Consider the following 26,074-nt stretch of genomic DNA (forward strand, 5'->3'; position numbering starts at 1 on the left):
AGGAAGTTTCTTTTCTACAGAGCTGTGACACAGTTTATCATTTTTGGTCATTTTATATTATTCAACTGCATCAAAAACTTGTAGTTTCCTCTAAAAACCTTTTTTTTTTAATGACTGTGATTTGTCAGGTGGCGTCTGATTTTCAAGGCTTAAAATATTATTTGAATGTTGTAGAACCACAGAATCACAGAATAATTTAGATGGCCTTCTGAAGATCATCTAACCCAATTCCCTGTTCAAATTAATGTCAGCTTCAAAACTAGATCAGGTTGTTTGGGGCCATGTCCAGTCAAGTTCTGAGTATCTCCAGGTAAGGAGAAGCATTCAGAAAGTCAATCCTTCTCACAGTGAAGAATTTTGTTCTTTATATCTAGTCAGAACTTACCTTGATGTAATTTGCAACTGCTGTCACACTACTGTTTTTGAGCTTCAAGAAGACTTTTACTCTGCTTTTGCCATAACCCACATTCATTTGTCTGGAGACAGCAATTAGATTCCTCCACTCACAAGCCTTCTCTTCTTGAGGCAGAACAAATCCAGTTCCCTCAATATCTCCTCACCTGTAGTGTGCCTCCAAACCATTGCAATGACACTCCACTGGATTTTGCTGCACTTTATCAATGTCTTCTTTGTTTGTATCTGGGAGACCAAAACATGACACAGCATGGTATCAAAACTGCAAAAGAAATGGGAATAACTGATTCTTTTGACCTGGTTTACATTGTTTACTGAAAAACTTCTTCCTAGTGAGGCAGTACCCAACCTATACTTCAGTGTGTGTTATCTATACCTCATGTGCAGGAAGATACCTCCCAGATTTGATACCCCAATTTGGTATCATCCATTAACTTTCTGAATGTGTACCTCATCCAAGCATACAGGTCCCCAAACATACTAAATAGTTTCAACCTCAGTACTGATCATTGACAACTGCTACTAATAAGCAACCACCTATCAGATACTGAATTGCTGACTGCTACTCCTTGAGCCCACCATTTGCTTACGGGAAACTGTGCTGAAGACCTTGTTAAAAGTCCAGTTAAATGACAGCCACCATTCTCTCATAATCCACAGTCTTCTCTGATTTTGAGTGAGCGATGCCTTCTCACAACAGAATCAACAGGTGCTCCAAATCACTTTCTTATTCTTCATATTCCTGGAAATGTCTTTTAGGATTGGTGTGAGACTAACTAGTCTGTAGTTCCCTGGACTGTCTTCCTTGCTTTGTCTGCAGATGAGTATGGCATGCCTTCTGTAGTCATCAGGGATGTTCCCCAGTCACCATGAGCAGAAGGACACATATTTCATTTATTTAGGTTAGCTACTACATTACTGCAACAAGCACCCACTGTGGCTGAGATCCTCCAACAACATGCCTGCAAAAAGTTTCTGCCAGTCTAGAGTAACAGAAAGTGAATCATAGACCCTTAATTGGTACTAGTACAATGTTGCTCAGCATTTGTCTCCTGTTTGCACTGGCTAATGTTGAAACAAAGCTGAAATATTAATAAAGGTTTTGCTAGATTTCAGTAAGAATTCCTATTTCAGTCTCTGATGAGGCAAAACAGCTCTGAAACAACAGAAGAGGATCACAAAGCTTCTTCAAAGAAACATAGTTGAAAACGGTGGAAAAATATATCAGTTTAAACATGATTCAATTTGTATTTTGTAATTGGGTAACACAGATAAATAAAAAGGTGAAGAGGGGGCTCATGGTACTGTCTGTACTAAATCACTGGAAATCATAAAATCATAGAATAATAGAATGATTTGGGTTGGAAGGGACCTTTAAGATCATCTAGTTCCAACCCCCCCACTATAGGCAGGGACACCTCCCTCTAGACCAAATCAAAGACCAAAAGAAAAGATGATCACCAGGAGCTGTGATTGCATCCAACATTAACAATACAATTATGACAGAAAGGTGCAAAGGTGATGTTTTCTTTTCTTGGATTGTTGAAGTATGAAGTATGCAGAAAAGGGATCAAAAAACCATGGCAGACCTGCAACATAGTTTTGATGTCACCCTCATGGGAGCTCATAAGTGTATGAACAGCTTTCCATTTCTCTTAAGGAAGGCAAGAGTCACAGGGTGTACAGTGTACTCTGTAACGCAAGGTATCATTTGTTTTGTAGCTGCAAGCAGTATGTAATAAAAGATGGCCAATTTTCAATGGTTATATATTTTAAATCCATTGACTGATTAATTTATTTGCTTGAATTTTCATATTTGTGAAATCCCAGAGATCTAGGTATTTGTGTATCAGGGCATGGGACAGTCAGAGCTGTGTTTCTTTCCGTGGCATTAGCTCAGAGATACTGAAGAATTTTGCCAAACTATTTGGCTAAAGAAAGCATGAACTACAATATTAGCTTCACGTATGCAGTCAATACTGTTGGTCACACCACAAAATACATTGTTTTCATTTCTGGTGTAAGAGATGCGAAATTTTATCAGATGTACTACGAGCCCACGAAATTCAATCTCCTTTAAGCAGCAAAACAGATAAAGCTGAAGCCAGATAGACAGATACTCCGTGTTCTTTCTGGGAAAACAAGGTAATCAAGAGCTCTGAATTACCCTCTAAAAAAGATTGCCTCCCGCGGGGGTCCATACAAGTCTGCCATTATCTCAGCATGAGAGGGAAAGTGCGAAGGTATAAGAGCTCCCCTCGGTGCATCCCGCTTCACTCCGCACCCCGTGGGATCGGGGCGACGGGCGCAGCACCGCCTGAAGGAGCGCTGCCGCGGACACCCCGGGACTGGGCGGGGGGATGCGGCGCTCCCGGACCCCGCACCACGGACAGATGCCACCTAGAGCTCGGATTTCTCCCACCTTCCCTGTGCTGCGATCCGCCGCCGTCGGGAGGAGATGCGACTTGAGGTAATCGCCCCCCAAACTCCTCTCTTTTTTTTTTTTTTTTTTTTCCTCCTGGGAAAGCTCCAGCTCCTGAGTTTTGCACGCTCCTCTCCGCGGTTACCCCTGCCTGTCCGTTGTTCCTAGATCGAGATAGACACGCGTTTAATTCCCGGCTGTGCTTAGGATCCGGCCAGAAACGGCATCAGCGCACCCGGGGCTCCCTCTGGCTCCTGCCCACGGCCGCCGGGGAAAGGTGAGCTAGCTCTTCCTCTGCTTCCAGCGAGCTCAGTCCCGGGGGAGAGAGTGGGGTGGATTATTTTCGAGGCCGGAGCAAGCTTGGAGACGTAACCCCCCCTTTCAAACACCAAACTTCAGCAATCATCCCACATCCTGCTAGTTTGGCCCTGGGGCTCTCTGCTTCCCACCTGTCAACCCTGAGCATCCTAGAGACACCAGACCCCCTCTTTTGAGCTCATGTCTTGGCACTTCTGCCTGGGAGAGTCACCCTGAGTCTGGGTGTGAAGGGGACTTTGGAGAGGGACCCCTCTGGCAAGGGGTCACCTTAAGGTGGTGCAGAACTCAGCACTGCCTTCTTCACCCCCAACCCATCAGCATAGGCAGAGGTCAAGGGGAACCAGATGGGACTGCCCCTGCTGCAATGGGATGGTGGGACCTTCTGCCAGCAGCTGAGCCCTCAGTGATGTCCCCTTGCTCCCAGCAGGTCATCTATGGTGGGAGGCATATGGGAGCAGGAGGGAAGACACCAGTGGTGGGATCCTTTGGAGAAAGCAAGCCTGAGAATAACCAGGTTACTTGCCTTTCTCTCCCACTTCCAAGTCCTTCTCACCACCAGCAGGTCTGGTCCCTCTGCTGTGACCATGGAAAATACCTCTCTCTCTGAGCCCAATTCCTCATGTGTGGCTGGGCACACAGACTGTGCAAGAAGAGCAGAAGCAGAGCTGAATATTCCCACTCCCCCACCAAGCCCCAGCTCCTACATCACGATGCCTGTCATCTATTCCATCATCTGTGCCGTGGGACTGACAGGTAACACTGCTGTCATCTATGTAATCCTCAAAGCCCCAAAGATGAAGACAGTCACCAACATCTTCATCCTCAATTTAGCCATTGCTGATGAGCTTTTTACTTTGGTGCTGCCCATCAACATTGCTGACTACCTGCTCCTACAATGGCCCTTTGGAGAGTTCATGTGCAAGCTCATCATCTCCATAGACCAGTACAACATCTTCTCTAGCATCTACTTCCTCACCGTTATGAGTGTTGACCGCTACCTTGTTGTAGTGGCCACCACCAAGTCCAGGAAGATGTCTTACCGCACCTACCGAGCCGCCAAGATTGTGAGTCTCTGCATCTGGTCCTTCGTCACGGTCATTATCCTGCCCTTCACTGTTTTTGCTAAAATACACAAGGAGCAGGGGCGCTCCCAGTGTGTCTTCGTGTTCCCTCATCCTGAGAGCATGTGGTGGAAAGGCAGTCGGATCTACACCCTTATCTTAGGCTTTGCTATCCCAGTGTCCACCATCTGCATCCTCTACACCGTCATGTTGTGCAGATTGAGACGTGTGCACCTTCATAGCAATGCAAAAGCTCTGGATAAAGCCAAAAAAAAAGTGACGCTGATGGTGGTTGTCATCCTGGCTGTGTGTCTGTTCTGCTGGACACCCTATCACCTTAGCACAGTGGTGGCCCTCACCACAGACATCCCACAAACTCCTCAGATTGTTGGGATTTCCTACTTTATCACTAGCTTGAGTTATGCGAACAGCTGTTTCAACCCTTTCTTGTACGCCTTTCTGGATGACAGTTTCCGGAGGAGTTTTCGCAAACTGATGGACTGCAGAACCACCTCATAGAGCCAACACTGTACTCCCTTTTATGTCCTTCTCACTGCTGTCTTGAGGGTCTTGAGCCCAGAGAATGCTTTTGCTCCAGCCTCCCTGTGATGGTGCACAGTGCTTCAGATTGTCTCACTGCCCAAAACTCAAACTGGGGACAGATGGGTTATTCTCAACTTTCTAGCACCTATTTCCTCAGCATTGCTTTCCATCTTTTTCCCTAGTGTTTGCTGCAGCCAATCCCTTTTCCATTTTAAAATTTGTTGCATTGTGAGCTTAAGCCGTATGACTGTCACTGGAGATCTGCAAAGCCAAATAAAGGTGTGTTGTTAAGTGTCTTGCTTAATGATTCCTCAGCCTCCTTCATATCCTCCTTACCTGCTTACCAAAACTCTCACAAACTTACCAGTACTGAAAAAGGCACAGCTGCGAAGGATAAACAATAAACCAAGGCACTGGGTAGGGAATAAACCAAGACACTAAGGTTATTTCATTTCACAGGAAACTGAGAGAAGGTAGCACAAATCCATGAGAACAGGCAAGAATGACTTCGGCCTGGCATTAAGAATGAGCAATCTGTCACTGGTCAATAAAAATAGCCAGATGTGGGTTTAGAACCACTTCCTATGGAAAACAGGGTAGTTCATGGCTGTACTTAGTAAAAATTTCAGCTTTTTTTGCTCCAGAATTGATGTTTACTTTATTATTCATCATATATTTCTGGGCAATCACCTTCTTGCACATCATTATTTTTTGGTCCTATAAAATGAAGGTTTTTTTACACAAATTGGCCCAACTGCGATGTGGGAAGATTCTGACTTCTTTCCTACAAAAGATAAATGAGTAGATCTTAGATTACTTCTAACAGTAAGGAGGAGGGGAGAAAGGATCAGTGGAAATTGCATGAAAGGCATTGCATGAAGAGGCTTTTTTCTCTTTTGTCCTATGTTAGCCCTCCAAGGAAAACTGTATAAAAATACGGAATACTGTGAAAATAGTTGCAATCTCTTAGCATTTTCTCATCATAGTGGTCTTCCTTGTACTTTTATCTAGGAGAGTAACATTTTTTTTTTCATATTTCCCCCTCCACTGAGTACAGAAAGGCAGAGAAATGCAGCTAAAGTCTTGCATTTTCATTTACTTGGGAAAGGAGGATGGGTTTCAGGAGGTGCATAAGGATCCGTGTGGCTCATGCTCAGATTTTCAGAAGCCTCCTGACAGTCCTTGCAGCAGGTCCCTTCCCACTGCTGCAGCCTAATGCTCTGCAGCAGATGTGTGAAAAGTTCCTTTTATCACATCCTTCCAAAAAGACCCCAAACAAGAATTTTACTTTGATTGTAGCAATTTTACAAACTCTGATACATTATAATGTCATGGAACTGCGTTGATGATTAAATCATTTCCTCTTACAAATCACTAATGTTCTGTGAAGCAGCCAGTGCTAATTTCAACACTCATACCAGCTGTAATGGAAATGGAAGGATTTCTTTGGGGAACAATTGCATCTAATTCAACTCCACTGAAGCCAGTGTGGAGCACGTGATTGATTTCCATCAGGCAGAGAAGCTGTCCTTTGAAAGAGCAAGTCCAGAAAGTGTTGAGAACGAACGTACTGAAGCATGCTGCAGGAACTGGCTTCATCTTGCTGCCTGATAAGAAAGGTAATTATCTTCCCCCCCCCCCCCCAGCTGCCCATTGTTTCACTGTGCTTGTAAATCATAATGATGTCTCTCTTTGGTCAATCACTTGCTGTGCAGGAAGGTCTGTGTATCTCAGCATTTTCCTCTACCTGATGCACTTTCTGGCATGTTTTGCTGCATGGACCAAGTAACAAAGTCTGTCTTCATTCAGGCTAGCAGCCTGTGCACACACTTCACTCCTGTCATGTCTGCAACATTACGTGTGTAAACTTTGCATGCAGTTTTGAAACTAAACCACATTGTTCAATGAAAAGATATTTTTCAAGATGACTGTGCTTTCATTGCTTGCTGATCCTTCCCTGAAAATTGAAGAATGCAGGTGAAATATGTTTGCGGGCTATTTGTTTTGTGTGTGTGCATGTGTTCTTTTTGGCAAAACAGTCACCTTAGAGGGAGTGGCACAGATTTAGCATTGCTCCTGATATCCATCACATGAAAATGTTGATAAAGTTGCTACATGTTTGTCTTATCACCAGTTGGAACTTCTGTTGACTATAGAAATGTTACTGACAATTAAGTTGTTTTTTAGCGTGTTTCTGCAAAACTTGAACTGCATACACATATTAATGCATTTCCGAGATGGTCAGTTGATACTAATAGTCAGCCTCTTTGTCTTCCTCATACTCAGTTCCTGTTTTCCCACATGTAACAATACGGGAAGTGCCACATATTACCATGTTTCTTGTATTTTCCACTGTCTTGTGCTGCTTGCCTTTTTTCATCAAGAACAGAAAAACGCAAACATAGCATCACCTGTGGTAAACACAGTCCCTCCATAAATTCTTTCTCATCCTTACCCGTTCTTCATAGCAGATTGACCATCTGAGAAGAATTCAGTGTTTGCTCAAGTGCCCGGGGTTTCCCTGTGACACAGAGATGCCTGAGACTCAGCAACAGCCCAGCAGTGTTGTCGGTGCTCAGCTCAAACTGGTGTATCGGGAAGGACTCTCCAGTGCACATGGCACGTCTGGAAGTGGGGACTGGGCCCTGTCCTTCATCCTGCTTCAGGCACTGCAGTTTGGCAGCTGCGTATAGGAGTAAGGTGAGGCTGGACAGCCTGGGAAATGCCAAAGGGTAAGTAAGGCCTCCACTGATTTGCAGAGCATCAACATTAAAGCAAGCAATACAAATATTTTCTTCTACTGTGTGCCCTGTTTTAATGGGAAACAGAACATCCTGGAGGAGTCCTCCATCATGAAAACTAGCATTTAGCAGCAGAGGGAGAGGTCAGATATTTAGCTCTGCTTGTCAGTAAGGAAATTTGGTGCTCTATAGAAGTTAACCTTTGACTCCCACAGCAGCAGTAGAGGACAATATCTCAGCAAAATTTGCACCCCATAAATCTTTGCACTCCTTTTCCAGGGGAAGGATTTATGCTCCTGTTCAGCCTATGCTTAACCAGCTATAATGAAATTCAGTAATGTCACATCCTGATACAGAATAGTTAATGTAAAGACATATTTATGTCAATAAGTAAAATATAAAATAAATCAGTTTTCCACACAGTACTATTTCTTGTGTGACCTGCAGCTGATATTGCAGGTAGTTAGGAGGAGACCCACACAGCTGCAGGCTTCACCAACTCCTGTGTCTGAGTCCAGGAAAGGAATACCCTGGGCTCTGTCTGTATTGACAGCAAGCATAATAAGAACAGCTCATGGCAGACCAGCCCATGCCAGTCAGAGAGGTCCCTAACCCTCTCAATCTTTCCACCTTCTTTAAAAGCAGTTTCACAGTGGCCAATAGAGAAAGCTGTATAACTGTGCTATTTGCTGCCCAGAGAGGTTGTGGAATCTCCTTCTATGGAGATATTCAAGACCTGTCTGGATGCCTACCTGTGTGACTTGCTGCAGGGTACCTGCTTTAGTAGGAGGGTTGGACTCAATGATTTCTTGAGTCCCTTCCAGCCCCTGAGATACTGTGATTCTGTGATAAAGCATAATTGCAAACAAAGGCAATTATTTAGAATTTGTCTCTAGAGTAAGAGAAAACCAGCAACTTCTTTTTCCTTCAATGGAAAAGAAAAACAAAACCCTCTGCATACTTGTTAGAGATTTTCCTTTTTTCCTGTTTCCTTCTATACCCACAAACTATCAACTCATTGCTAAGATCACGTTGAGTACTCACAGAACTTGAATCTGCTCACAAAGCATTTACACCACCAGAGGGAGTGAAAAGACAAGTTATTTAGAAAGGCACTGAGTTGGGACTCCAGTTCCTGCTGTTATTCCTGACGCAGAGCATGCATTTTCTATGTAAATTCTCTTTCCCCAGATTTTGCTCACAAGCATAATAGAAGTAGGATAATAAAATGGTTTTAAGAAATGGATCAAAAATATAGAGGAAAAATTATTGAGCTTAGGTCATAATTTTCTAGAGCTGTGATCCCAAAGCTGCTCAATATTTTTTGTTTCTTTGTAAGCATGCTCTTTGAAAGTATAGCACTTTTGAATACCAAGAGCCGCAAATGTCTGGATGCAGCTGGGCAGTCATCTCCTTCTGCACATTCCCATTCCCAGTAAGCCTGCCCCACGGGTGAATTGGCCGTCAGGAGCCCACCTCCTGCGAAGCTTAATTCACAAAGCAAAGGCAGTGTCACACAGAGAGATCACCGTTCCTCCCTCCCACTCCATGAGCCAGGAGAAAGCCAAGATGTCTCAGGGCAAGGATTTCTGTATCTTCATACTGTGCTTCCCACTAATTTCATCAGCCAGATTTGCCCACTATTTCAGTTTTTTCCAGTCCCTCGTTCCTGTAGTCCCCTGGCTGCAATTAGCAGTTTGCACACCGAATCTCCTTCCAGCTCTCAGCCCCTAGGTGGCACTGATTTATCACTGAGAAGCAGTTATATTTTCCTAAACCAGATTTGAAAACTGCAAAACTGATTCCAAGAGCTACAGGAGATGCCCAAACTAATGCAAATTAGCCTGTCATTAAGGAAACAAAATACTTGGATTTTTGCTATAAATTATACATGAAGTGGCACAAATACACACGAGGGGGCTGAAGGAGGAGAGCAGCATTGTTTCCTTCATCAGTACGTGTGCTGTCAGGCAGGTTGGATTCAGCTCCCCATACCCAGGGAGATGTCCTGGCTGTTCCATGTGGCTGCAGGAGAATGGCGAAAGCTTTGATGGGGCTGAGGCTATGTTCAGTGGTACAGCAGATTGGGCTAGTAAATGCACTTTTACCCTTGGACACAGTTTAGGCAAGTCAGGGAAATAAATGTTGTAAAAGCAGCATATTGAACCAGAGCAGAACATCAACAGAGCAGATTTTATTACTTTCAAATACAATATTGTGACAAGATGTCCCCCTCCACATGTTCATGACCGATAGCCATAGACCTTTAACATTTCTGGAGGTTAGTACTTTTCAATGGATGTTGTTTAAATGGCTGAACAAAGCTTGCTGAAATAGTAGAACTTAGAACTGATTTAGCTTAAATGGTAGAACTGCTTGGGTTGGAATAGGTCTTAAGGATCATCTAGTTAAATTTAGATTAAAACCCCTTTCTGCTCCCAAATTCAAGTTCTCACTTCAGACATTATGCATATCAAAAAGGAAAGAGTATCTCAACAAAATTCACAAGTCCTTACCGAAAAATGATTTTATTTACAGGAAATATGCCTCAAATCTTTTTTTTAATGTGCATATTAAGAAAAAATTACGTTTTGATAAGGAGTGTAATCATTTATATATCTTGCAGAATTCAGGGGAGCTGTAAGTAATACAGTGGGATTGGATACACAAATTACCAACCATGTAATCTGTTCTTGTAATTCATTACAGGATAAGATGTTCCTACAGTCCCCTTAGATTCTGTAATGGATATCTAGGTTTCTGCTCCTCTCAAAAGAAACATGCATTTTCCAAGGTCTATATTTCACTTGTGTATTAAGTTCACCTTTGAAATATTGCATGTGGGCTTTTATGCCTCAGTCACCAAGTCTGTGTTCCAAAAGGGATCTTCAGCTGAAGAAATAGCAAAGCTAATTTCTGGTTGGCATAGTAACTCAGCAGCAACATGCTATCTAAAACTTTAATGTGCTTTATATCAGGTGTCTATAGAAGCTATTGTCTTCACATCTGACGAGCTCTACAGTTTGACATTTGTTCTCTTTGATAAGAACACTACTCAAGCATCATCAAGAGCTAGAGCAATAGGTCATTTTTGATTTCTGGTGGTACAATACACGATGGGAACTTTGGAAAACTGAATACGAAAACTTCATATCAAAGGAGAAGGCAGCTCGCTGTCATCTTTTGAAGATACCTTGACCATATTGGGAAAAAAAAAGAAAATAAAACCAATCCTCTAAGTAGTGTTGCAGGATTAAAAAGAAAATATTCAAAAGAGTACAGAAATCTTTCTTCTAAGGCTGTCTTACTCATCTAATATACTTGTTCATTCAAACAGGTAATATGAAGTATAGAAACAACCAAAAGGTTAGAAGTCTTACCAAAATCTTCAGCTCTCAAAAAGCTTGGAGGAAACTTAATCCCTGTTGACAATTTTTCCAGTGTGATGAAGCATTCTGCTAATGCTTACTTAAAATCTGTTACAATAAAAAAGGCATCAAGAAATGTTATCCAGTGAAATTAATCCTTGTATAAATAACTGAGAACAAAGTTAAAGAAACCAAGCCTAAACATAAGACAGAAAGATCAATGCAGAAATAATTTTAATAGTCCATACCATTGCTAACAACCATCTTCTACCTATTAATTTTTGCTGCATTGATTACTAGATTCTCATTCAAGCCTTGTTAAAGTTGAGGTGGCCAATTTCCAGTTTTGAAGAACTGCTACCATTGAGTCACATCACTGCAGCTAGAAGTATTCAAGAAAAACAACTGAACTATCAATCCTTTTTTCCAAGTAGTCTTTCTCCAGCAGTATTTATAGTATGCATGTGGCCTACAGCCAGAATTACATGTAGAAAAGTAGAAACTCCTTAAAGACATCTGACTAATAAATTGAGAAGTATTTCTATGTAATTTACTACAAGCATAGATTTGTGTTACCAGCTTTCATCTGCATTGTCCTTAAAGAAACGCTACTGAACAGTTAAAAAAATTCAACATTTGCAAAATTGTCAGAGCTTTTTTATTTGAGAGTATTATTATATTTGCACATAAAATGATAGTTTTTCCTTCAAATTATAGTTTCTTTATGCTCAGCAAACTACTCCTTAACAGAACCAAAAAATTAAACACCAAAATGCTCTTATGCTTACTGACTTGTGGGGACGAGAGCAGTGATGACAATAGCATCTCTGCTGATATTGGTACGCTACTGATAGATCCCATTAGCATGGAGTATAATATATACATGCTTGTATACAAGTTATTTCTACACAGATTCATGTTGTGAAACTGCTTGCCACAAAATGTTTTATAGGCTGGAAATAAAGCCAGGTTCAAACAAAGATCGTAGACAGTCTACAGCCAATGGCTGCTAAACAGGATGTCTAAAATGCAGCCTGTAGTTCAGCAAACTTCTAAGCTATAATTGTCAAACTATATATGTCAAAACCAGAGAATATTGCAGCTGAATATCAGATGTCTCACTATGCTTTTCCAGTTCCTGTATTGCTACCTGCTCAGCACACTAGGAATACTTATTCTCACAGTGTGAGCTTAATTCCAGCAACTTGACAACAGTGAAGCACCAGCACATTAACTGCAGGACCAAAAGGACAGAGGTCCACAAAGTTCCTCAAAAAGGTGATGTGGGGCCATTGGCCTGGCTGCAGGTCTTGCAGTTTGTGGGCAGCACCACACTGATGGAATCATAGAATCACCAAGGTTGGAAAAGACCTACAAGATCATCCAGTCCAACCATCCACCTACCACCAGTATAGCCCCACTAAACCATTTCCCTCAACACAACATCTAAACATTCCTTGAACACCTCCAGGGACGGTGACTCAACCACCTCCCTGGGCAGCCCATTCCAGCGCCTGACCACTCTCTCAGAGAAGGAGTATTTCCTAATGTCCAGCCTGAATCTCACCGGCACAGCTTGAGGCCATTCCCTGGCCTCAATGTCTTTCTCACAGTGAGGGGCCCAAAACCGAACACAGTACTCAAGGTGAGGCCTCACCAGGGCTGAGTACAGAGGGACAATGACTTCCCTACTCCTGCTGGCAACACTGTTCCTGATACAAGCCAGGATGCCATTGGCCTTCTTAGCCACATGGGCACACTGCTGGCTCATGTTTGGCTAAGCATTGACCAATACCTCCAGGTCTGTTTCCTCTACACAGTCTTCCAGCCACTCTGCCCCAAGCCTGTAAGCATTGCCTGGGGGTATTGTGGCCAAAGTGCAGGACCCGGCACTTGGTCTTGTTGAACCTCATCCCACTGGCTTCAGCCCAGAGATCCAGCCTGTCCAGATCTCTCTGTATGGGCCTTGCTACCCACAGGCAGATCAACATTTCCTGCCAGCTTGGTGTTGTCTGCAAACTTACTGAGGGTGCTCTCAATGCCCACATCCAGGTCATCAATAAAGATATTGAAAAGGACAGGCTCCAGCACTGATCCCTGGGGAACACCACTTGTGACCGTTCGCCAGCTGGATTTAACTCCTTTCACCACCACTCTCTGGGACCGGCCCTCCAGCCAGCTCCTTACCTAGCAAAGAGTGCACCTGTCCAAGCCACAGGCTGCCAGCTTCTCCAGGAGAATACCATGGGAGACAGCGTCAAAGGCTGTGAGGTCAAGGAGATCAGGGCGAAAAGGGTTGGAGAAGTTGCCCAACTAGGTTCTCCTGAGACAGCGGGGATCTGGTTGGGCATGTGTGGAACAGCCCACAGAGGGTGGCTGGGAAGGGAGGGGAGGGAAGGTGGCCAGGAGAGGAGACAAGCCAGGGATGAGCCAGCCAAGACTGTAAAGCTGTGTTAAAACTATTAAAGGGACACTGCTCCTTTCTGATGCCAACACATCTCACCATTGCCCCACTCCAAAGATCTGAAGACCTGAATGTATCTTACACTATTTGTTTTGATGGCAAAGGGGATTTAAGGCAAAGAGGATCCCAGTTAAGCTTTGCTTGAAAAGAATAACATCTGATTTAAATTTGTAACTTTTCTATTATTTTTCAAAACTCCTGAGGGAAAAAAAAAGGACCTAAAAACAAAAATTATGGCTGAATACTAAACATAATACCAAGCTGCACCGGCCAACTTAAATTATTTACTGAACTAATGAAAGTAATTCAAATAATTATAAAAAAATTTCCAACCACTTTACCACCAACCTTACTGCAATGACTGGGTCCAACAATTGTACCTTTTACTGTGTTCATATGACACTACATTAAATTGTTACAAAATTAAATTGCAGGGCTTGTACTCCACTTTTATTCTGTTTCTAACACAAAACATAACCATAAAATATTTCATTAATATGCTATAATTACAGTTGTTCATAAACAAAAAAAAATCTACTTTTCAGGTTTTGTGTTTCCATTGCATGTTACTATGTGCAAGTAAAAACTATAAATAAAAATGAGTTTATCATATGCTTAGAAGTCTGCTTCAAAAAAATCAAGACAAATTGCAGATATCTGAGAAATGTGTGCACTAATTAAAAAGTGCTGGAAGTAAAATTATCAACTTTATGATAATTAGCATGCTTTTCATTTTCTTCCCTCTTATTTTAGATATTGTTTCATATAAGATGACTTATTCTTTTGTTTCACAACATGTTAGTAGGTTTTCCAAAGGGAAGATTATTCTAGAGCTTTGCTATTTGTTTTGCTAGGGCAAAAATTTCCAGGAACTGTTTACATGCACTTTTATATTCGAGAATAAGAATAGGGAGTCATTTAAATAAAATGAAAATATCTTCTATGATACAGAAAATCACTTGGGTCATCAGTAGGGATCTATACAGCTCATTAAAAACTTATGATTGAGAAAGAAATAGACAAGAAATCAGAAAAGTTTTTACATTATGAAAACGTATTTTAAAAAATTGGTTTCTGAAGGCTTCCTAGAGCACCTCAGTGTTAGAAAATTGAATCAATTCTGTTCAGCGTGTTCTATCCTTTAAAACAGAATAGTTCAGTTGGAAGGGATCTGCAAAGATCATTAAGGCCAACTGCCTGACCTCTTCAGACCTAACCAATAGTTAAGCACATTACCGAGGGCATTGTCCAAATGTCTCTTGAACTCTGAGAGTCACAAGGCATCAACCACCTCTCTAAGAAACTTATTTTGGTGCCTGACACCACCACGGCACAGAAATGATTTTCTAATGCCCAGTCTGACCCTCCCCTGGCACAGCTTTGTGCCATTCCCATGCTGCCATTGGTTCCCTGGAGAAGAGCCCAGCACCTCCCACTGCTTCCCCACCCCATGGAACTGCAGAGAGCAGTGAGGTTGCCTCTCAGCCTCCTTTTCTCCAGAAAATCCCTGTGGTTTGGAAGAAAAAGCCCAGGACCTTAAAATCACAGGTGCAACTCTTGCCCGTGTTTATCTGGCAGAAGCTACTTCACTGCAGCTAGGTAAAGGATAATTGCTCTTTCCAGCACTAAGGTTAGAATCAGGAGAAAAAAAAAATCCGTTCTTCAGAGGAATGGCGAATGGAGAGCAACAAGACATAATTTTGTCAGTAAGAGTGATGAATGTAGGCAAAAAGTGAGGAGAGAAGCAAAAATAGGGGTACTTGGTTTTAAATTTTCACATTTGCTTTGTACCTTCAAAGGAATAAACGTTGTTTTGTTTAAAAACAACAGGAGTAAGGAAGCAAACATGCAGCTGGGGTCCCGCTTTCCAGTTACTCTATGTTATCTGGCCAAAGGCTGCCTAAGCCAAACTCAGTGGGAGTTCACCCAGCACAGACTGCTTGCAGGAGGGATGCACTTATAAAAATCTTTGCCGTGTCCTCTCCACCAAGAACTATGGTTATCTACCACAAAACCAATGATTTCTTGGGCTGCCAATGGATCTTTCCTGTACTAACCAGATGTCCCAGAATTTGGTTCTAAATCTTCCATGCTCTCACTGCAGCTTGCCTAAGTGAAGAAACTCAGTCTTAACAAACCTACACTTATTGTGAAATCATTTTGACAGAGTATTTCCAACTATATCTGCCAAGGAATTTTTGAAAGTAAATCTTTTTCTTACTATTCGTCAACATGTTAACAGATAGAGCCACATAACCGTGTTATACCTTATGGATTTGACTGTTTACCAATATATTGTCATAAAGAGAAACACAACCTGGCAATGGGTCTGAACAGCCAGCCCAAAGCACAAAGCATCGTGGAGAGAGATGAATCCCTCTAAGAGAAAAGCTGTGCAAGAACAAGCACAGTGAGCTTGATAGGTGTCTCATGACTGTAGTGACAGAAGTCAGATCTTTTCAGAAGTCAGGTCATAATGAATGGCAACATATGCTTTGAAAAACAGTTAATTCAGTAAACTCCCTACAGCACCATCGCTTGTCACTTCTGACGAGGAGTTTCCTGAAAGAACACAGCCTTGTCTTACAATGCTATTGCATGGCTTACTCTTTTCACAACAAAAGTACATATAGGTAGCCTACTCAGGCAGCTGTTGTCAAAATAAACTAGATAAAACATAAATGAACTACCAGAAACAAAAGCAAGCGTAGCATATATACGTGCATTACTGTTTTTTTTCTCCAAAGCAATGTCAGCTCAAAAAATCTTTCAAGATGTACTGTGGTACTATTAGGAACAGCTTAATTACTTACTACAAAAAGCACCTGAATTCTCTGAATAGGAAGTAAACATTGCTGTCTGATCTTACATACTTCTCTAGTCAAACTATGTATTGATTTTTTCCTCCAGCACAGATCAGACACCTTTAAAATAGCTGAACAGGAGATATAACACATAGTTTTTTTTTTTCCCCAGGATGCAGTCTAACAAGTGATTTTTATTACCCTAATTATAAGGGATCCACAGTCAAAAATGTACGAGGTGGGAATGGAGTTATGCACACCAGAAAATCTACTGCAGCATACACTGTACAACCAGAACTCCAGTGAAGCATGCTTCAAAGGAGAACTGTTGTTCAGGGTTGGTGAAGTGGAAATAAATAAATATAAAGGATTACTGCCACATTTTGACTGAGGTATGTCCAATTCCCGAGCCCATCAACAAACTCCTCAGGAGGGAGTTCAACCCGACTGAAAGCACAGTGATCTGACTGGATTCTGGCAACCTGCCTCAGCTGAGCTGGGGATGGAAAGGTCTGTGATGGTACTGTTCTGAGATAAAAGCTGTTAGATGACCCTTCAAAAACCCAGAGGGGGAGAAAATGGTATGTGCACTGTCAGAAAGACATTTTGGGTCACATTTTGACTATTTCAAGTACATTACTCACCATTTGTGTCAGGATGTTCACCTTCAGGATAAGCTGTTTTCTCATTGAGGTTTTCAAGAGACAGCATTTTATCCAGGCAGCTGGGTGTTGGGAACAGTTTTTTGTTAGGGAAAAACAAACGGTGCCTTGCTCAAACTAAATTGACATTTTAATAGTAGCTAATGCTCTGTAGGATACAGATATTATAAACATTTTGTTTCGTATCAGATCATTTTGCAGTCATGCAGACCTAGAGATGAGGTCAGCTGTCCAGTTAACAGCCCCATAATAAGACACTCTGAAACAGAAGACATTATCCAAACATGCAAAACAGACCTGCAAAATAATGTTCTTGTTTTAAATTGAAGTGTTAATGACTTCCATGGGAGTACTGTCCATATTTCAAAAATCTGATTTTTATATTTATTACACTGTTCTGTAACTTCGTAGCGACCAAACTTCACATACAGCCATCTATGAGCTTTCATTGACTAATGTCTTCTATTTTATGTCTTCTGTTGCTCCATAATTCAAATTTATTCTGGTGACTCCTGGAAAGGAGACACAGATGTGATCCTCATGCTGCCATCAAATTCCCGCTTGTGGTCACCACTGGAAGCTTGAAGGCTGCGTCAACCTCTGTTTTGGCTGGAATAGAGTTAATTTTCTTCATAAAGGCTTGTATGGTGCTAGTTTTAGATTTCTGATGAAAATAGCATTGATAACACACTGATGTTTTAGTTGTACTTATGCTAAATTGGGGACTTTGCAGCTTCTCACGCTGCCCTGCCAACCAAGGAGGTGGGGGGTGCACAAGGAGCTGGGAGAGGACAGAAGGAGGACAGCTGACCCAAACTCACCAAAGAGATACTTTGTACCCCATCACGTCACACTCAGCAATAAAAGCTGGAGTAAAGAAGAAGGAAGGGAAAGACATTCAGGCTGATGATGCTGGACTTCCAAGACACCATTATGCATGATGAGCCCCACTTTCCTGGGAGTGCTGAATATCTGCCTGCCAATGGGCAGTCGTGAATTAATTCCCTGTTTTGCTTTGCTTATGCATGCAGCTTTTGCTTCACCAATTAAACCGTCTTTATCTCCATCCATGAATTTTTGCACTTCTACATTTTCGACTCTCTACCTCATCCCACTTAGGGAAAGTAAGTGACTGGCTGTGTGGCGCTGAGCCTGGTTAAACTGCAAGAGATAGGTTTTCAGGCTAGGATTAAAAAAAAAATGCATGAAAAGATAAAAGATGAGTTTCCCTAAGATTAACTCATCTAAAAGATGATACTTATTTCTGTTGTTGGATTTAGCTCTAATAAAAAGCTAATAAAGAAGATACAGTAATAATACCATAAGTACAGGAAATAGTTGTGCATACACATACAGCATACTGCTCCATATCTTTAATGTTCATTACTAATGGAAATTGAAATCTTGTAAAATGCAATCTCAGATAGTTTCACCCCATTAATTACAGAAAAATTACCAAGAAGATAAATGAAACAGCCCACAGCGCAATATTGCAGTGAATGTTTCTATTCCACAGAGAACCCTGTTCTCTTCCAGTACCAGAAGTAAACCTGCTGAGTGGGGACTGTGCTGCCAAAGCCATAACAAGTACTGTGGAGAGATGGAGCCTGGAAAAGCAGAGAGTGGGAGAGAGCTGCAGAAATACATGAGTTTTGCCAGCTCTGCTGTGCCAGGGGCAGGAGAAAACAGGGTGTCTTGTGCAGCAGAGAGGAGGCCCTGCTCCAGAATGGGGCTGGTAGAGGAGAAGCGCAGCAAGCATCAGGGCTTGACAGAGGCAGTACAGGTGGCTGAGAAATTTCTGGAGAAGGAACAAACATGAAAATCATTTTGGGGTATTCTGAAGTGTGCTGTCATTTCTCTTCCTCCCTCTTCCACATACAAATGCTCCCAGGTATTTAGACCTCAGGCGTACATTTGGTTCTGCTTTCATAATGATAACACCCAGTTTAGGAAGAGTTTTTAACCAAGACTTTGCAAAAATATCCTTGAAAACAAATTAGCGGCCTGCTCTTTATCAAGCAACCAACGACAGTGAGCAAAACAAATGTGCCAAAGGGAGCTTTTAGTTTAATGGCAGTAATTACTGGGGATGGAGGTCTGGAAACACAGCTCTATTTGTAGAGTCAGGTAAGCAAGTGGGATCTGTACTTTCATTTCAGTTTTCACTTCAGGACCGTACCTGTGTCCTTTGCAAACTCTCCAATGGCATATGCGTAAATTAATCTCTCCATTTGGGTATATTCAGCATCCATTTCTGAGAACAAATCTTTTAAAAAAGGGTCATATTTTTGAGGATCTTGACATATGAAATTCAAACCATATCCTTAGCCATGAGTAACACATACTACAATTCCTTTTACTGCACTGTGGAGACCATATCTGATGTTAAGCTTTAACTTGTAGAACAGCCAGCACCAGTGATGAGATTTCAGGCTGAGATACAATCATTAATCTGTGGGTATCGTTTCTTACCTCACCAAAGGTACAGGATACATTATATTATTTGGTTAACTTGTCATGGATAAATATGGCATCCTTCACAGGACATAATATAGCTAATCTGTGTGAGACATTGTTTTAATAGCTTTTTATTGGGAAACTCATGGACTGAATTTCGTTTCAATTTCTACTCAATCATTTTTTAAATAATTAGACTTACAGATCTGTCTCTAACTTTTCTTTTTGCCCAACCTCTATGATCAGTCCTGCAAAAAAGGCAAATGAACAAGGTCACTCTTTCCACTTAGAAGAGTATTTTCAACTTTTTCATTGCATTGCGTATATCTTTTCCTGCAAGAGGAAAAATCTAACACTCTAAATCTCTCATTTTTTCTACATTTTATGTTTTGAAAAGTACTGAAAACTGTGTCCTCTGTGACCTCATCATGATCAGCAACTGCTTCTTGGTGACAAGAAGAAACTTGGCATTTCTCAAGGTTACTTCCAGGGGGGATTTTCTGTTTTCTTTTGTTTGAGTTTGGTTTTCCCAGTTAGAAAATCTACTTTTTTTTGAAGGCTTCAGCAGTGTATTTGATCAATTAAATCTAGAATCTAAAACAAAGTACATCAGATCTAAGTTCAAAATAAACAGTGTTGAAAAAGATGCCCTCATAAATATATACATATGTATACAAAGATGAAAGGCTTGTGTATGAAAAATGCCCAGTGACCACAGTTTTGGACTTCAGGTCTTTTTCCTAAACAAAGCTGGAGGCTACAGCACAGGGACTGTAGTTTTGAAATCCTGCCTTTAGGACATGTGAATTCCTTTCCTGCCATTCTGACTGTGTACACTTCCAGTGCTTCCTCACAAATCTTGCATTCTGGGCTTGCACTACAGAGCACCCTGCACAACACTCCTCTGCTGTTCATCCACTCCTCTCTTTAACTGAAAGTTTTTGACAAAATAGTAAAATTACAATTAAGTACAGACAAACCCTCAAGTACTAGGGCATATGTGTCAGCAGGTGTTCAATTCACTTAGACATGCCAGTGGCTGTAATGCCCCCATTGAAAGCCCTCAGAGCTTGTTCAGGAACAGGAGAGGACAAGGCACCAAGACAACTGGGACCTGATCCTGGCAGGGCTCTTCCCTGAGCCCAAGCTGCAGGGAAAGGGGATAAGAAGTCTTCACACACTGCAGACTACAGGGAAGAGGTGAGAATTAAAAGCCTAAGAAAAGCAAAGACTACTTCATGCTATGTGTTTCAGGATACAGAGATGACTATGACATTAAAAAAAAAAAAAGAAAATAGGTATGTAATTTTTTAAAAGACACGCTGAGATTACAGCTATCATTGCAGCTACACTCATGCTGATGAACCATACCACCTTTCAACTTTCTCCCAGAGACAGGCTGTGCACCTCCTTCTAAACTGTATGCGAGTTGCTATGGAAACCACTAGTGTGACTGCAGAAATGGGGAGGAATTACAGATTTCATTCATCCATACATAGTTCCTTTTCACACACACAAAAAGTGAAATGACACAAAATGGTAGGCTTCCTAAGCCATTTTCACCCTGGATGAGAAAGGATGCCCATACAGAACTCATTGCCGCTGATCCTTACCTCTTCAAGCCAAGGGAACCCTGAAGGAAAGCCCATCAGTAAACCCTGCCTCTTTTCAGCTGAAAAAAAAAATTAGTGCAAAATGCCAATCAGTGACTGTTTAATTTGTTTTAACTGTTGTAATTTGCCAGTAGTCACATTTTCCTTTACTTTAGTTTTGCATGTTGTTCTCATACATTTATATAGCATTTGGAACGTGTGCAACCTTCCAGTGTGTGCCCCATTCCCAGAGGTGCTCAAGGCCAGGTTGGATGGGGCCCTGGGCAGCCTGATCTGGTGGGTGGCAGTGCTGCCCATGGCAGGGGGTTAGAACTAAGTGATCTTAAATGTCCCTTCCAATCCAAGCCAATTTACAATTCTATGTTTTAGGATCATTTCAACCCTAATAGCTCTCTAACAAGATACAGGACACAGATGTCTCTGTCTCAAAATTTAGCCATCTGAAAAAGTAGATGCAGAAACAGGAAACAAGATCATGGTTGGCTCCAGTTTTACATTTTGTCCCATCCTTTTGAGAGACTTAGATATCCCTGTATTGCCTGGTAAAACTGGAGACAAGAGGTTAACAATAGCACTATACACATAAAGAAAGCAAGCTGTAGAAAGGGAGAAAACGGAGGTAGGAGACTCTAATAATCGTTCTTGGGTTTTATTATTTAAAATGCACTTAAGGAACATCAAACAATCATCTCTTCAGAAATCATCTGTCAACTCAAAACTTTCTAATGGCTGTGTATGGAAGGATGGAGTACACTGGCAGGTTCAGATCAGGTTGGTCTGATTTTTTATTTTTTTCATGTTGCATTAAATAAATTCTGTTTAGCTATCTTGGGAGATCCTAACCAGAATTTTTTTTCTTTCCTTTCTTTTCTTCAATGAGAAAAAATGCCTCCTAAGCAGCTGAATTGTATTTTTCATAATTAATTTAGCTTTGTCTTACTATCTGTACCATGTTTTTATTTTTACTGCTTTGTCCTGCTCCTCTGAGCAAAGAAAAAAATTATAAGGTAAATTAAATTTCCTGACACAACTTTCAGACATATAAAAACTAGGCAAGTACTGTAAGTTTAGGACTGGGAAAAAAAATAAGGAAGAAAAAGAAATTAAAAAATACATTCCCTTTCTAGGCCCCAATCCACTAAACACTTATCTAGTCATAAGCACATGAGTAAGTTAAATGAATTCTTGGATTGAAGCCAGTAGATAAATATTAAATTTGTGCCTAGCCAATGCACACAATCTGTTTCTCAATGTGATATTTACATATACATATATATTGCATATTCAGAGACTTGAAAAGCTGTTTATAAATCAGAACAAAAGGCTAAAACTGTGATTAAATTTGTCCTGAAAGTCTTTCTATTGATATAGCGAGGCACTGAATAATTTTGTTTGCAAAGAGATTGGAAAAACACAGATTCATACAATTTACATTTAGCTTATTTTCAACTAAATGTGGCAGACAGACAAGCTATGAAGTACAAACAAGTGCTATGCACAGTTCAAAATTTCAAGATAGCTAAATGCCATAGAGTGGTTTTGATATTACCTTTTTCATTGGCATTGAAAGACAGCTGTGAGTTGAAATTACAGATTAATTGGTATTTTTTCATTTTCCCAAGAATCACAGAAGTAAAACATCTTGGCTTTCTTTTTTTTTTTTTTAGTTGAAAGTGAAGAGGAAAAAAAAATATTTTTGACTCTCCAAGGAAAATAATTTTTTCAGTTTGACAGGAAAATTGAACTAAATACAGTGGAAACATAAGACTCACTCATCCTTCAATCTCGAGTTCTGCAGTCTCAACTGTCAGATAATAAAATAAAGTTCCACTTTTCTTGGCTCAGATAATATATTCATATTTTCATAAATACCCTTTATGAAAGACAGGCAAAGCTAGAGTTAAGTAAACAGAGGTAGTTCTACACTACCACAAACCAGGCGTTTAAAGAAAAGGAAGAAATCCTGCGTATTTTTCATACACCAATAACCTGATCCCACTGTAAATTTGCCTCAGTTGTTCTGTTTGGCTTAATCCACGACACTCATAAATTTGAAGAGGCACCCCTTAAGCTTTCATTCAAATCTTATTGATGTCAACAGTACTTGTGTTAAGCCAGCCTGAAGTTAGATCTTGATGGGACTTTATGCTCATTATTGCTACACTTGGCCTTTACATTTCTCATCCTTCAGGAAATCTGGTTACACACAGGGATTCCCTACACATTCATAGCCAGATCTGGCAATACACAGAAGATGGGACTGTGACACTAATGTAAGCCTTTGAGGAAAAGGGAACATAGTGCTTACTCTGGTCCACTGGAAGGGAACTCTCACACTTTTCAGTTCATAGCTCAATAAGATCAGCTAACATCAGCTAACAGTTCATAGTTTCCAAAGTCAAGATGAGGCCAAACCCTTTTTCCCAGAGAAGGCTATAGGGCTCTGCTTCACAGTCCAGCAGTCCATTGGAGTGTCCTCCTCTTGCCACCAATAGGAAGTGTGTTGCTTATATATTGCAAATGTGCTTTTACTCTGTCCAGTGATTTCCATTGTATAAGAATCTAACAATCCTCCCTCGTGGCAAAGGGAATTGCTATAGATTTGAGGACTTTAGTCCTTACATCTTCTGAAAACAGAGCCTCATAGTCTTGTATACCCAGAAATCAGAGATAGGAAGACCCTAAAGATGTCACTGTAAAAGAGAGAGGGATATCCATTTCTCCTTGAAGGCAAAATCTCTTATAAGCAGCCTGGAAATTCTGATCTGAGAGAATTATTTTCCCCAGCACATAAGCGGTCTTCAGTAGTGCAGCCTTCCCTGCAATCTCATAAATCCACTCAGAGGACCAACACTGAGTTCTGGTTCCTCAGCTTTAGAACATCTCTTTCCCCTGATAAGAAGTTGTCCTGCTGCATTAGAGGGAGAGAACTAGTCCAAACAGCAGCAGAGGACAGTACTTTCAGATCTCAGAAGTTATAGCAAAACCCATATTCACCCTTCCAACACCCAAGAAACTTTATTAGGTATTTGACTTTGTTAGGAATTCTCCAAGAGTGCCTTTGTAGTTCATTAAAAAGAGCATGGCCAGTAGGTTGACGGAGTGTGTCCAGTTCTAGGCTTCCAAGTTCAAGAAAGACAGGGAACCTCTAGAGAGAGTCCAGCGGAGGGCCACAAAGATGATTAAGGACCAGGAGCACCTTCTGTACCAGGAAAGGCTGAGAGACATGGGTCACTTTAGCCTGGAGAAGGGAAGATTGAGGGAAGGTCTTATCAATGTCCATAAATATCTGAAGAAAAAGGAGTCAAATGTATGGAGGACAGGCTCTTTTCAGTGGAGTCCAATGACAGGACAAGAGGCAATGGGCACAGACTGGAACACAGAAAGTTCCATCTGAAAATGAGAAACATGAACAGGCTGGCTAGAGAGATTGTGTAGTCCCCTTCTCTGGGGATAATCAAAACCCACCTGAATGCTTTCCTGTGTAACCTACTGCAGGGAACCTGCTTTAGCAGGAGGGTTAGACTAGATGATCTCCAGCGTTCTCTTCCAAACTTGATGATTCTGTGGAATCTGGGAGTTCTCCATAATGATCACTGCAGATCTTTACCAAGCACCACAATGAATGGAATATAAAAAGATGGCATGCATGTCTTCTGATCTCCAAATGAACAACTGTCCCTTACCAAAGCAAGTGTTATATTTCTCAGCACTTTTGTTCTTCTCCAGGGTACCGGAATGAATGCCAAACTGCATAGGTACATATTCACAGAATATCCAGAGTTGTAAGGGACCCATAACAACCATCAAGTCCAACTCCTGGCTTCACACAGGACCACTCAAATATCAGACCATACAATTGAGTTGTCCAGACATTTCTTGAACTCTGGCAAGCTCGGTGCCCTGACCATTACACTGGGGAGGTTGTTCCAATCCCTGACCACTCTGGCGAAGAACCTTCTCTTGATAGTCAAGTCTGAACCTTTTTCTGATATTAAAACTGAACTTTTCCTGATATTAAAACCAGACATTCAAAAGAACATGGACACACAGCTGGACAAATGCACCACATGCCTGATGGGTTCCCAGCATCTGGAGCTCATGTTACTTCTGGCATTTGCTACATGATCCATGTAAGATCAGAGAGGCATCTCAGAGAGATGCCCTGTTGCTACATCTTGCAATCGGCTGGTTCCTGCAAAAAGTCATACTAAAAAAAGTCTGCTCTTTGTCTTCCCCACAGGTCACAGTCTTTAAGGTAAAGGTATCCTTTTCCTGAACAAAAGGGAAACAAAATTCCAAGAGGATCAGTACAAAGTCCAAACCCTCCCTACTGAAAAGCCAATAGATCAGTCTCACTGCAGAGAAGGGACAGCTGCTTGCCGCAGATGGGAGGTTGGAGAATTTTCAGTTGATAATTATCATGTATTCCACCAAAGATGGTTTTAGAATTCCTAGATATTGCCAATGCACCCACTTGTATGACTTCCAGACATACATAAAGCCATCATTATATGTGAATACACGTTATTCAAATACAAATTACTTGTCAAACACCTATTTGAACAACTGAAGGAACAAAGAGAAGATATACTGACAAATTGAAATGATTTTTAGCAAAATGTTTCTCCGTAAAGTTCTTCGCACATTTATGAAGGTGATAAGCCCTCCAGCCCACAGGAAGGCTGCATTTGTAATCAAATTTCTCCCAGGAATTGTATGCAAATCTTAACTGCTCCACTGTGGAGGTAGATAACACAACAGTATCTCCAAAAGAAATCCAGTGTTTGCTCAGCACAAGTACTTTCTTGGCACAAGCTACCAGTGGGAGTACTTAAACAACTTTTAAAATCATTTGTGGCATACACAGTGTTCCCTGCTGACCTGGCTATGCTATATACAAGTTGGAGAATTTTACCACAGCTCATACAAGCTCAAAGTTCTTCAGGTACAAGAAACAGTTAAGAGAGGGTAGATTTAGATTAGATATTAGGAAGAAATTATTTACTGTGTGAGTGGTGAAACACTAGGACAGTTTCTGAGAGAAGCTGTGATTGTCCCATCCCTGGAGATGTTCTAGGCCAGATTGGATGGTGCCCTGGTCAACCTGATCTAGTGGGTGATAACTCTGCCCATGGCAGAGGAGTTGGAACTAGATGATCACAGAATCATAGAATAGTCTGGGTTGGAAGGGATCTTTAAGATCA

At 41.3% G+C, this 26,074-nt stretch overlaps 1 protein-coding gene across 1 annotated transcript; it reads left to right on the forward strand.

Moving 5' to 3' along the window:
* On the forward strand, nucleotides 2,995-5,048 carry NPBWR1 (neuropeptides B and W receptor 1). The gene is made up of 2 exons (XM_021388081.1): nucleotides 2,995-3,113; nucleotides 3,698-5,048. Exon 2 carries the CDS (start codon nucleotides 3,739-3,741, stop codon nucleotides 4,732-4,734), a length of 996 nt encoding a protein of 331 aa, XP_021243756.1. The 5' UTR covers nucleotides 2,995-3,113; nucleotides 3,698-3,738; the 3' UTR covers nucleotides 4,735-5,048.

Source organism: Numida meleagris, chromosome 2, assembly GCF_002078875.1.
Source record: "Numida meleagris isolate 19003 breed g44 Domestic line chromosome 2, NumMel1.0, whole genome shotgun sequence".
Classification (NCBI taxonomy): domain Eukaryota; kingdom Metazoa; phylum Chordata; class Aves; order Galliformes; family Numididae; genus Numida; species Numida meleagris.

What these genes read in the sequence shown, in the direction of transcription:
- NPBWR1 (XM_021388081.1), top strand. Translation starts at nt 3,739, where the DNA reads ATGGAAAATACCTCTCTCTCTGAGCCCAATTCCTCATGTGTGGCTGGG.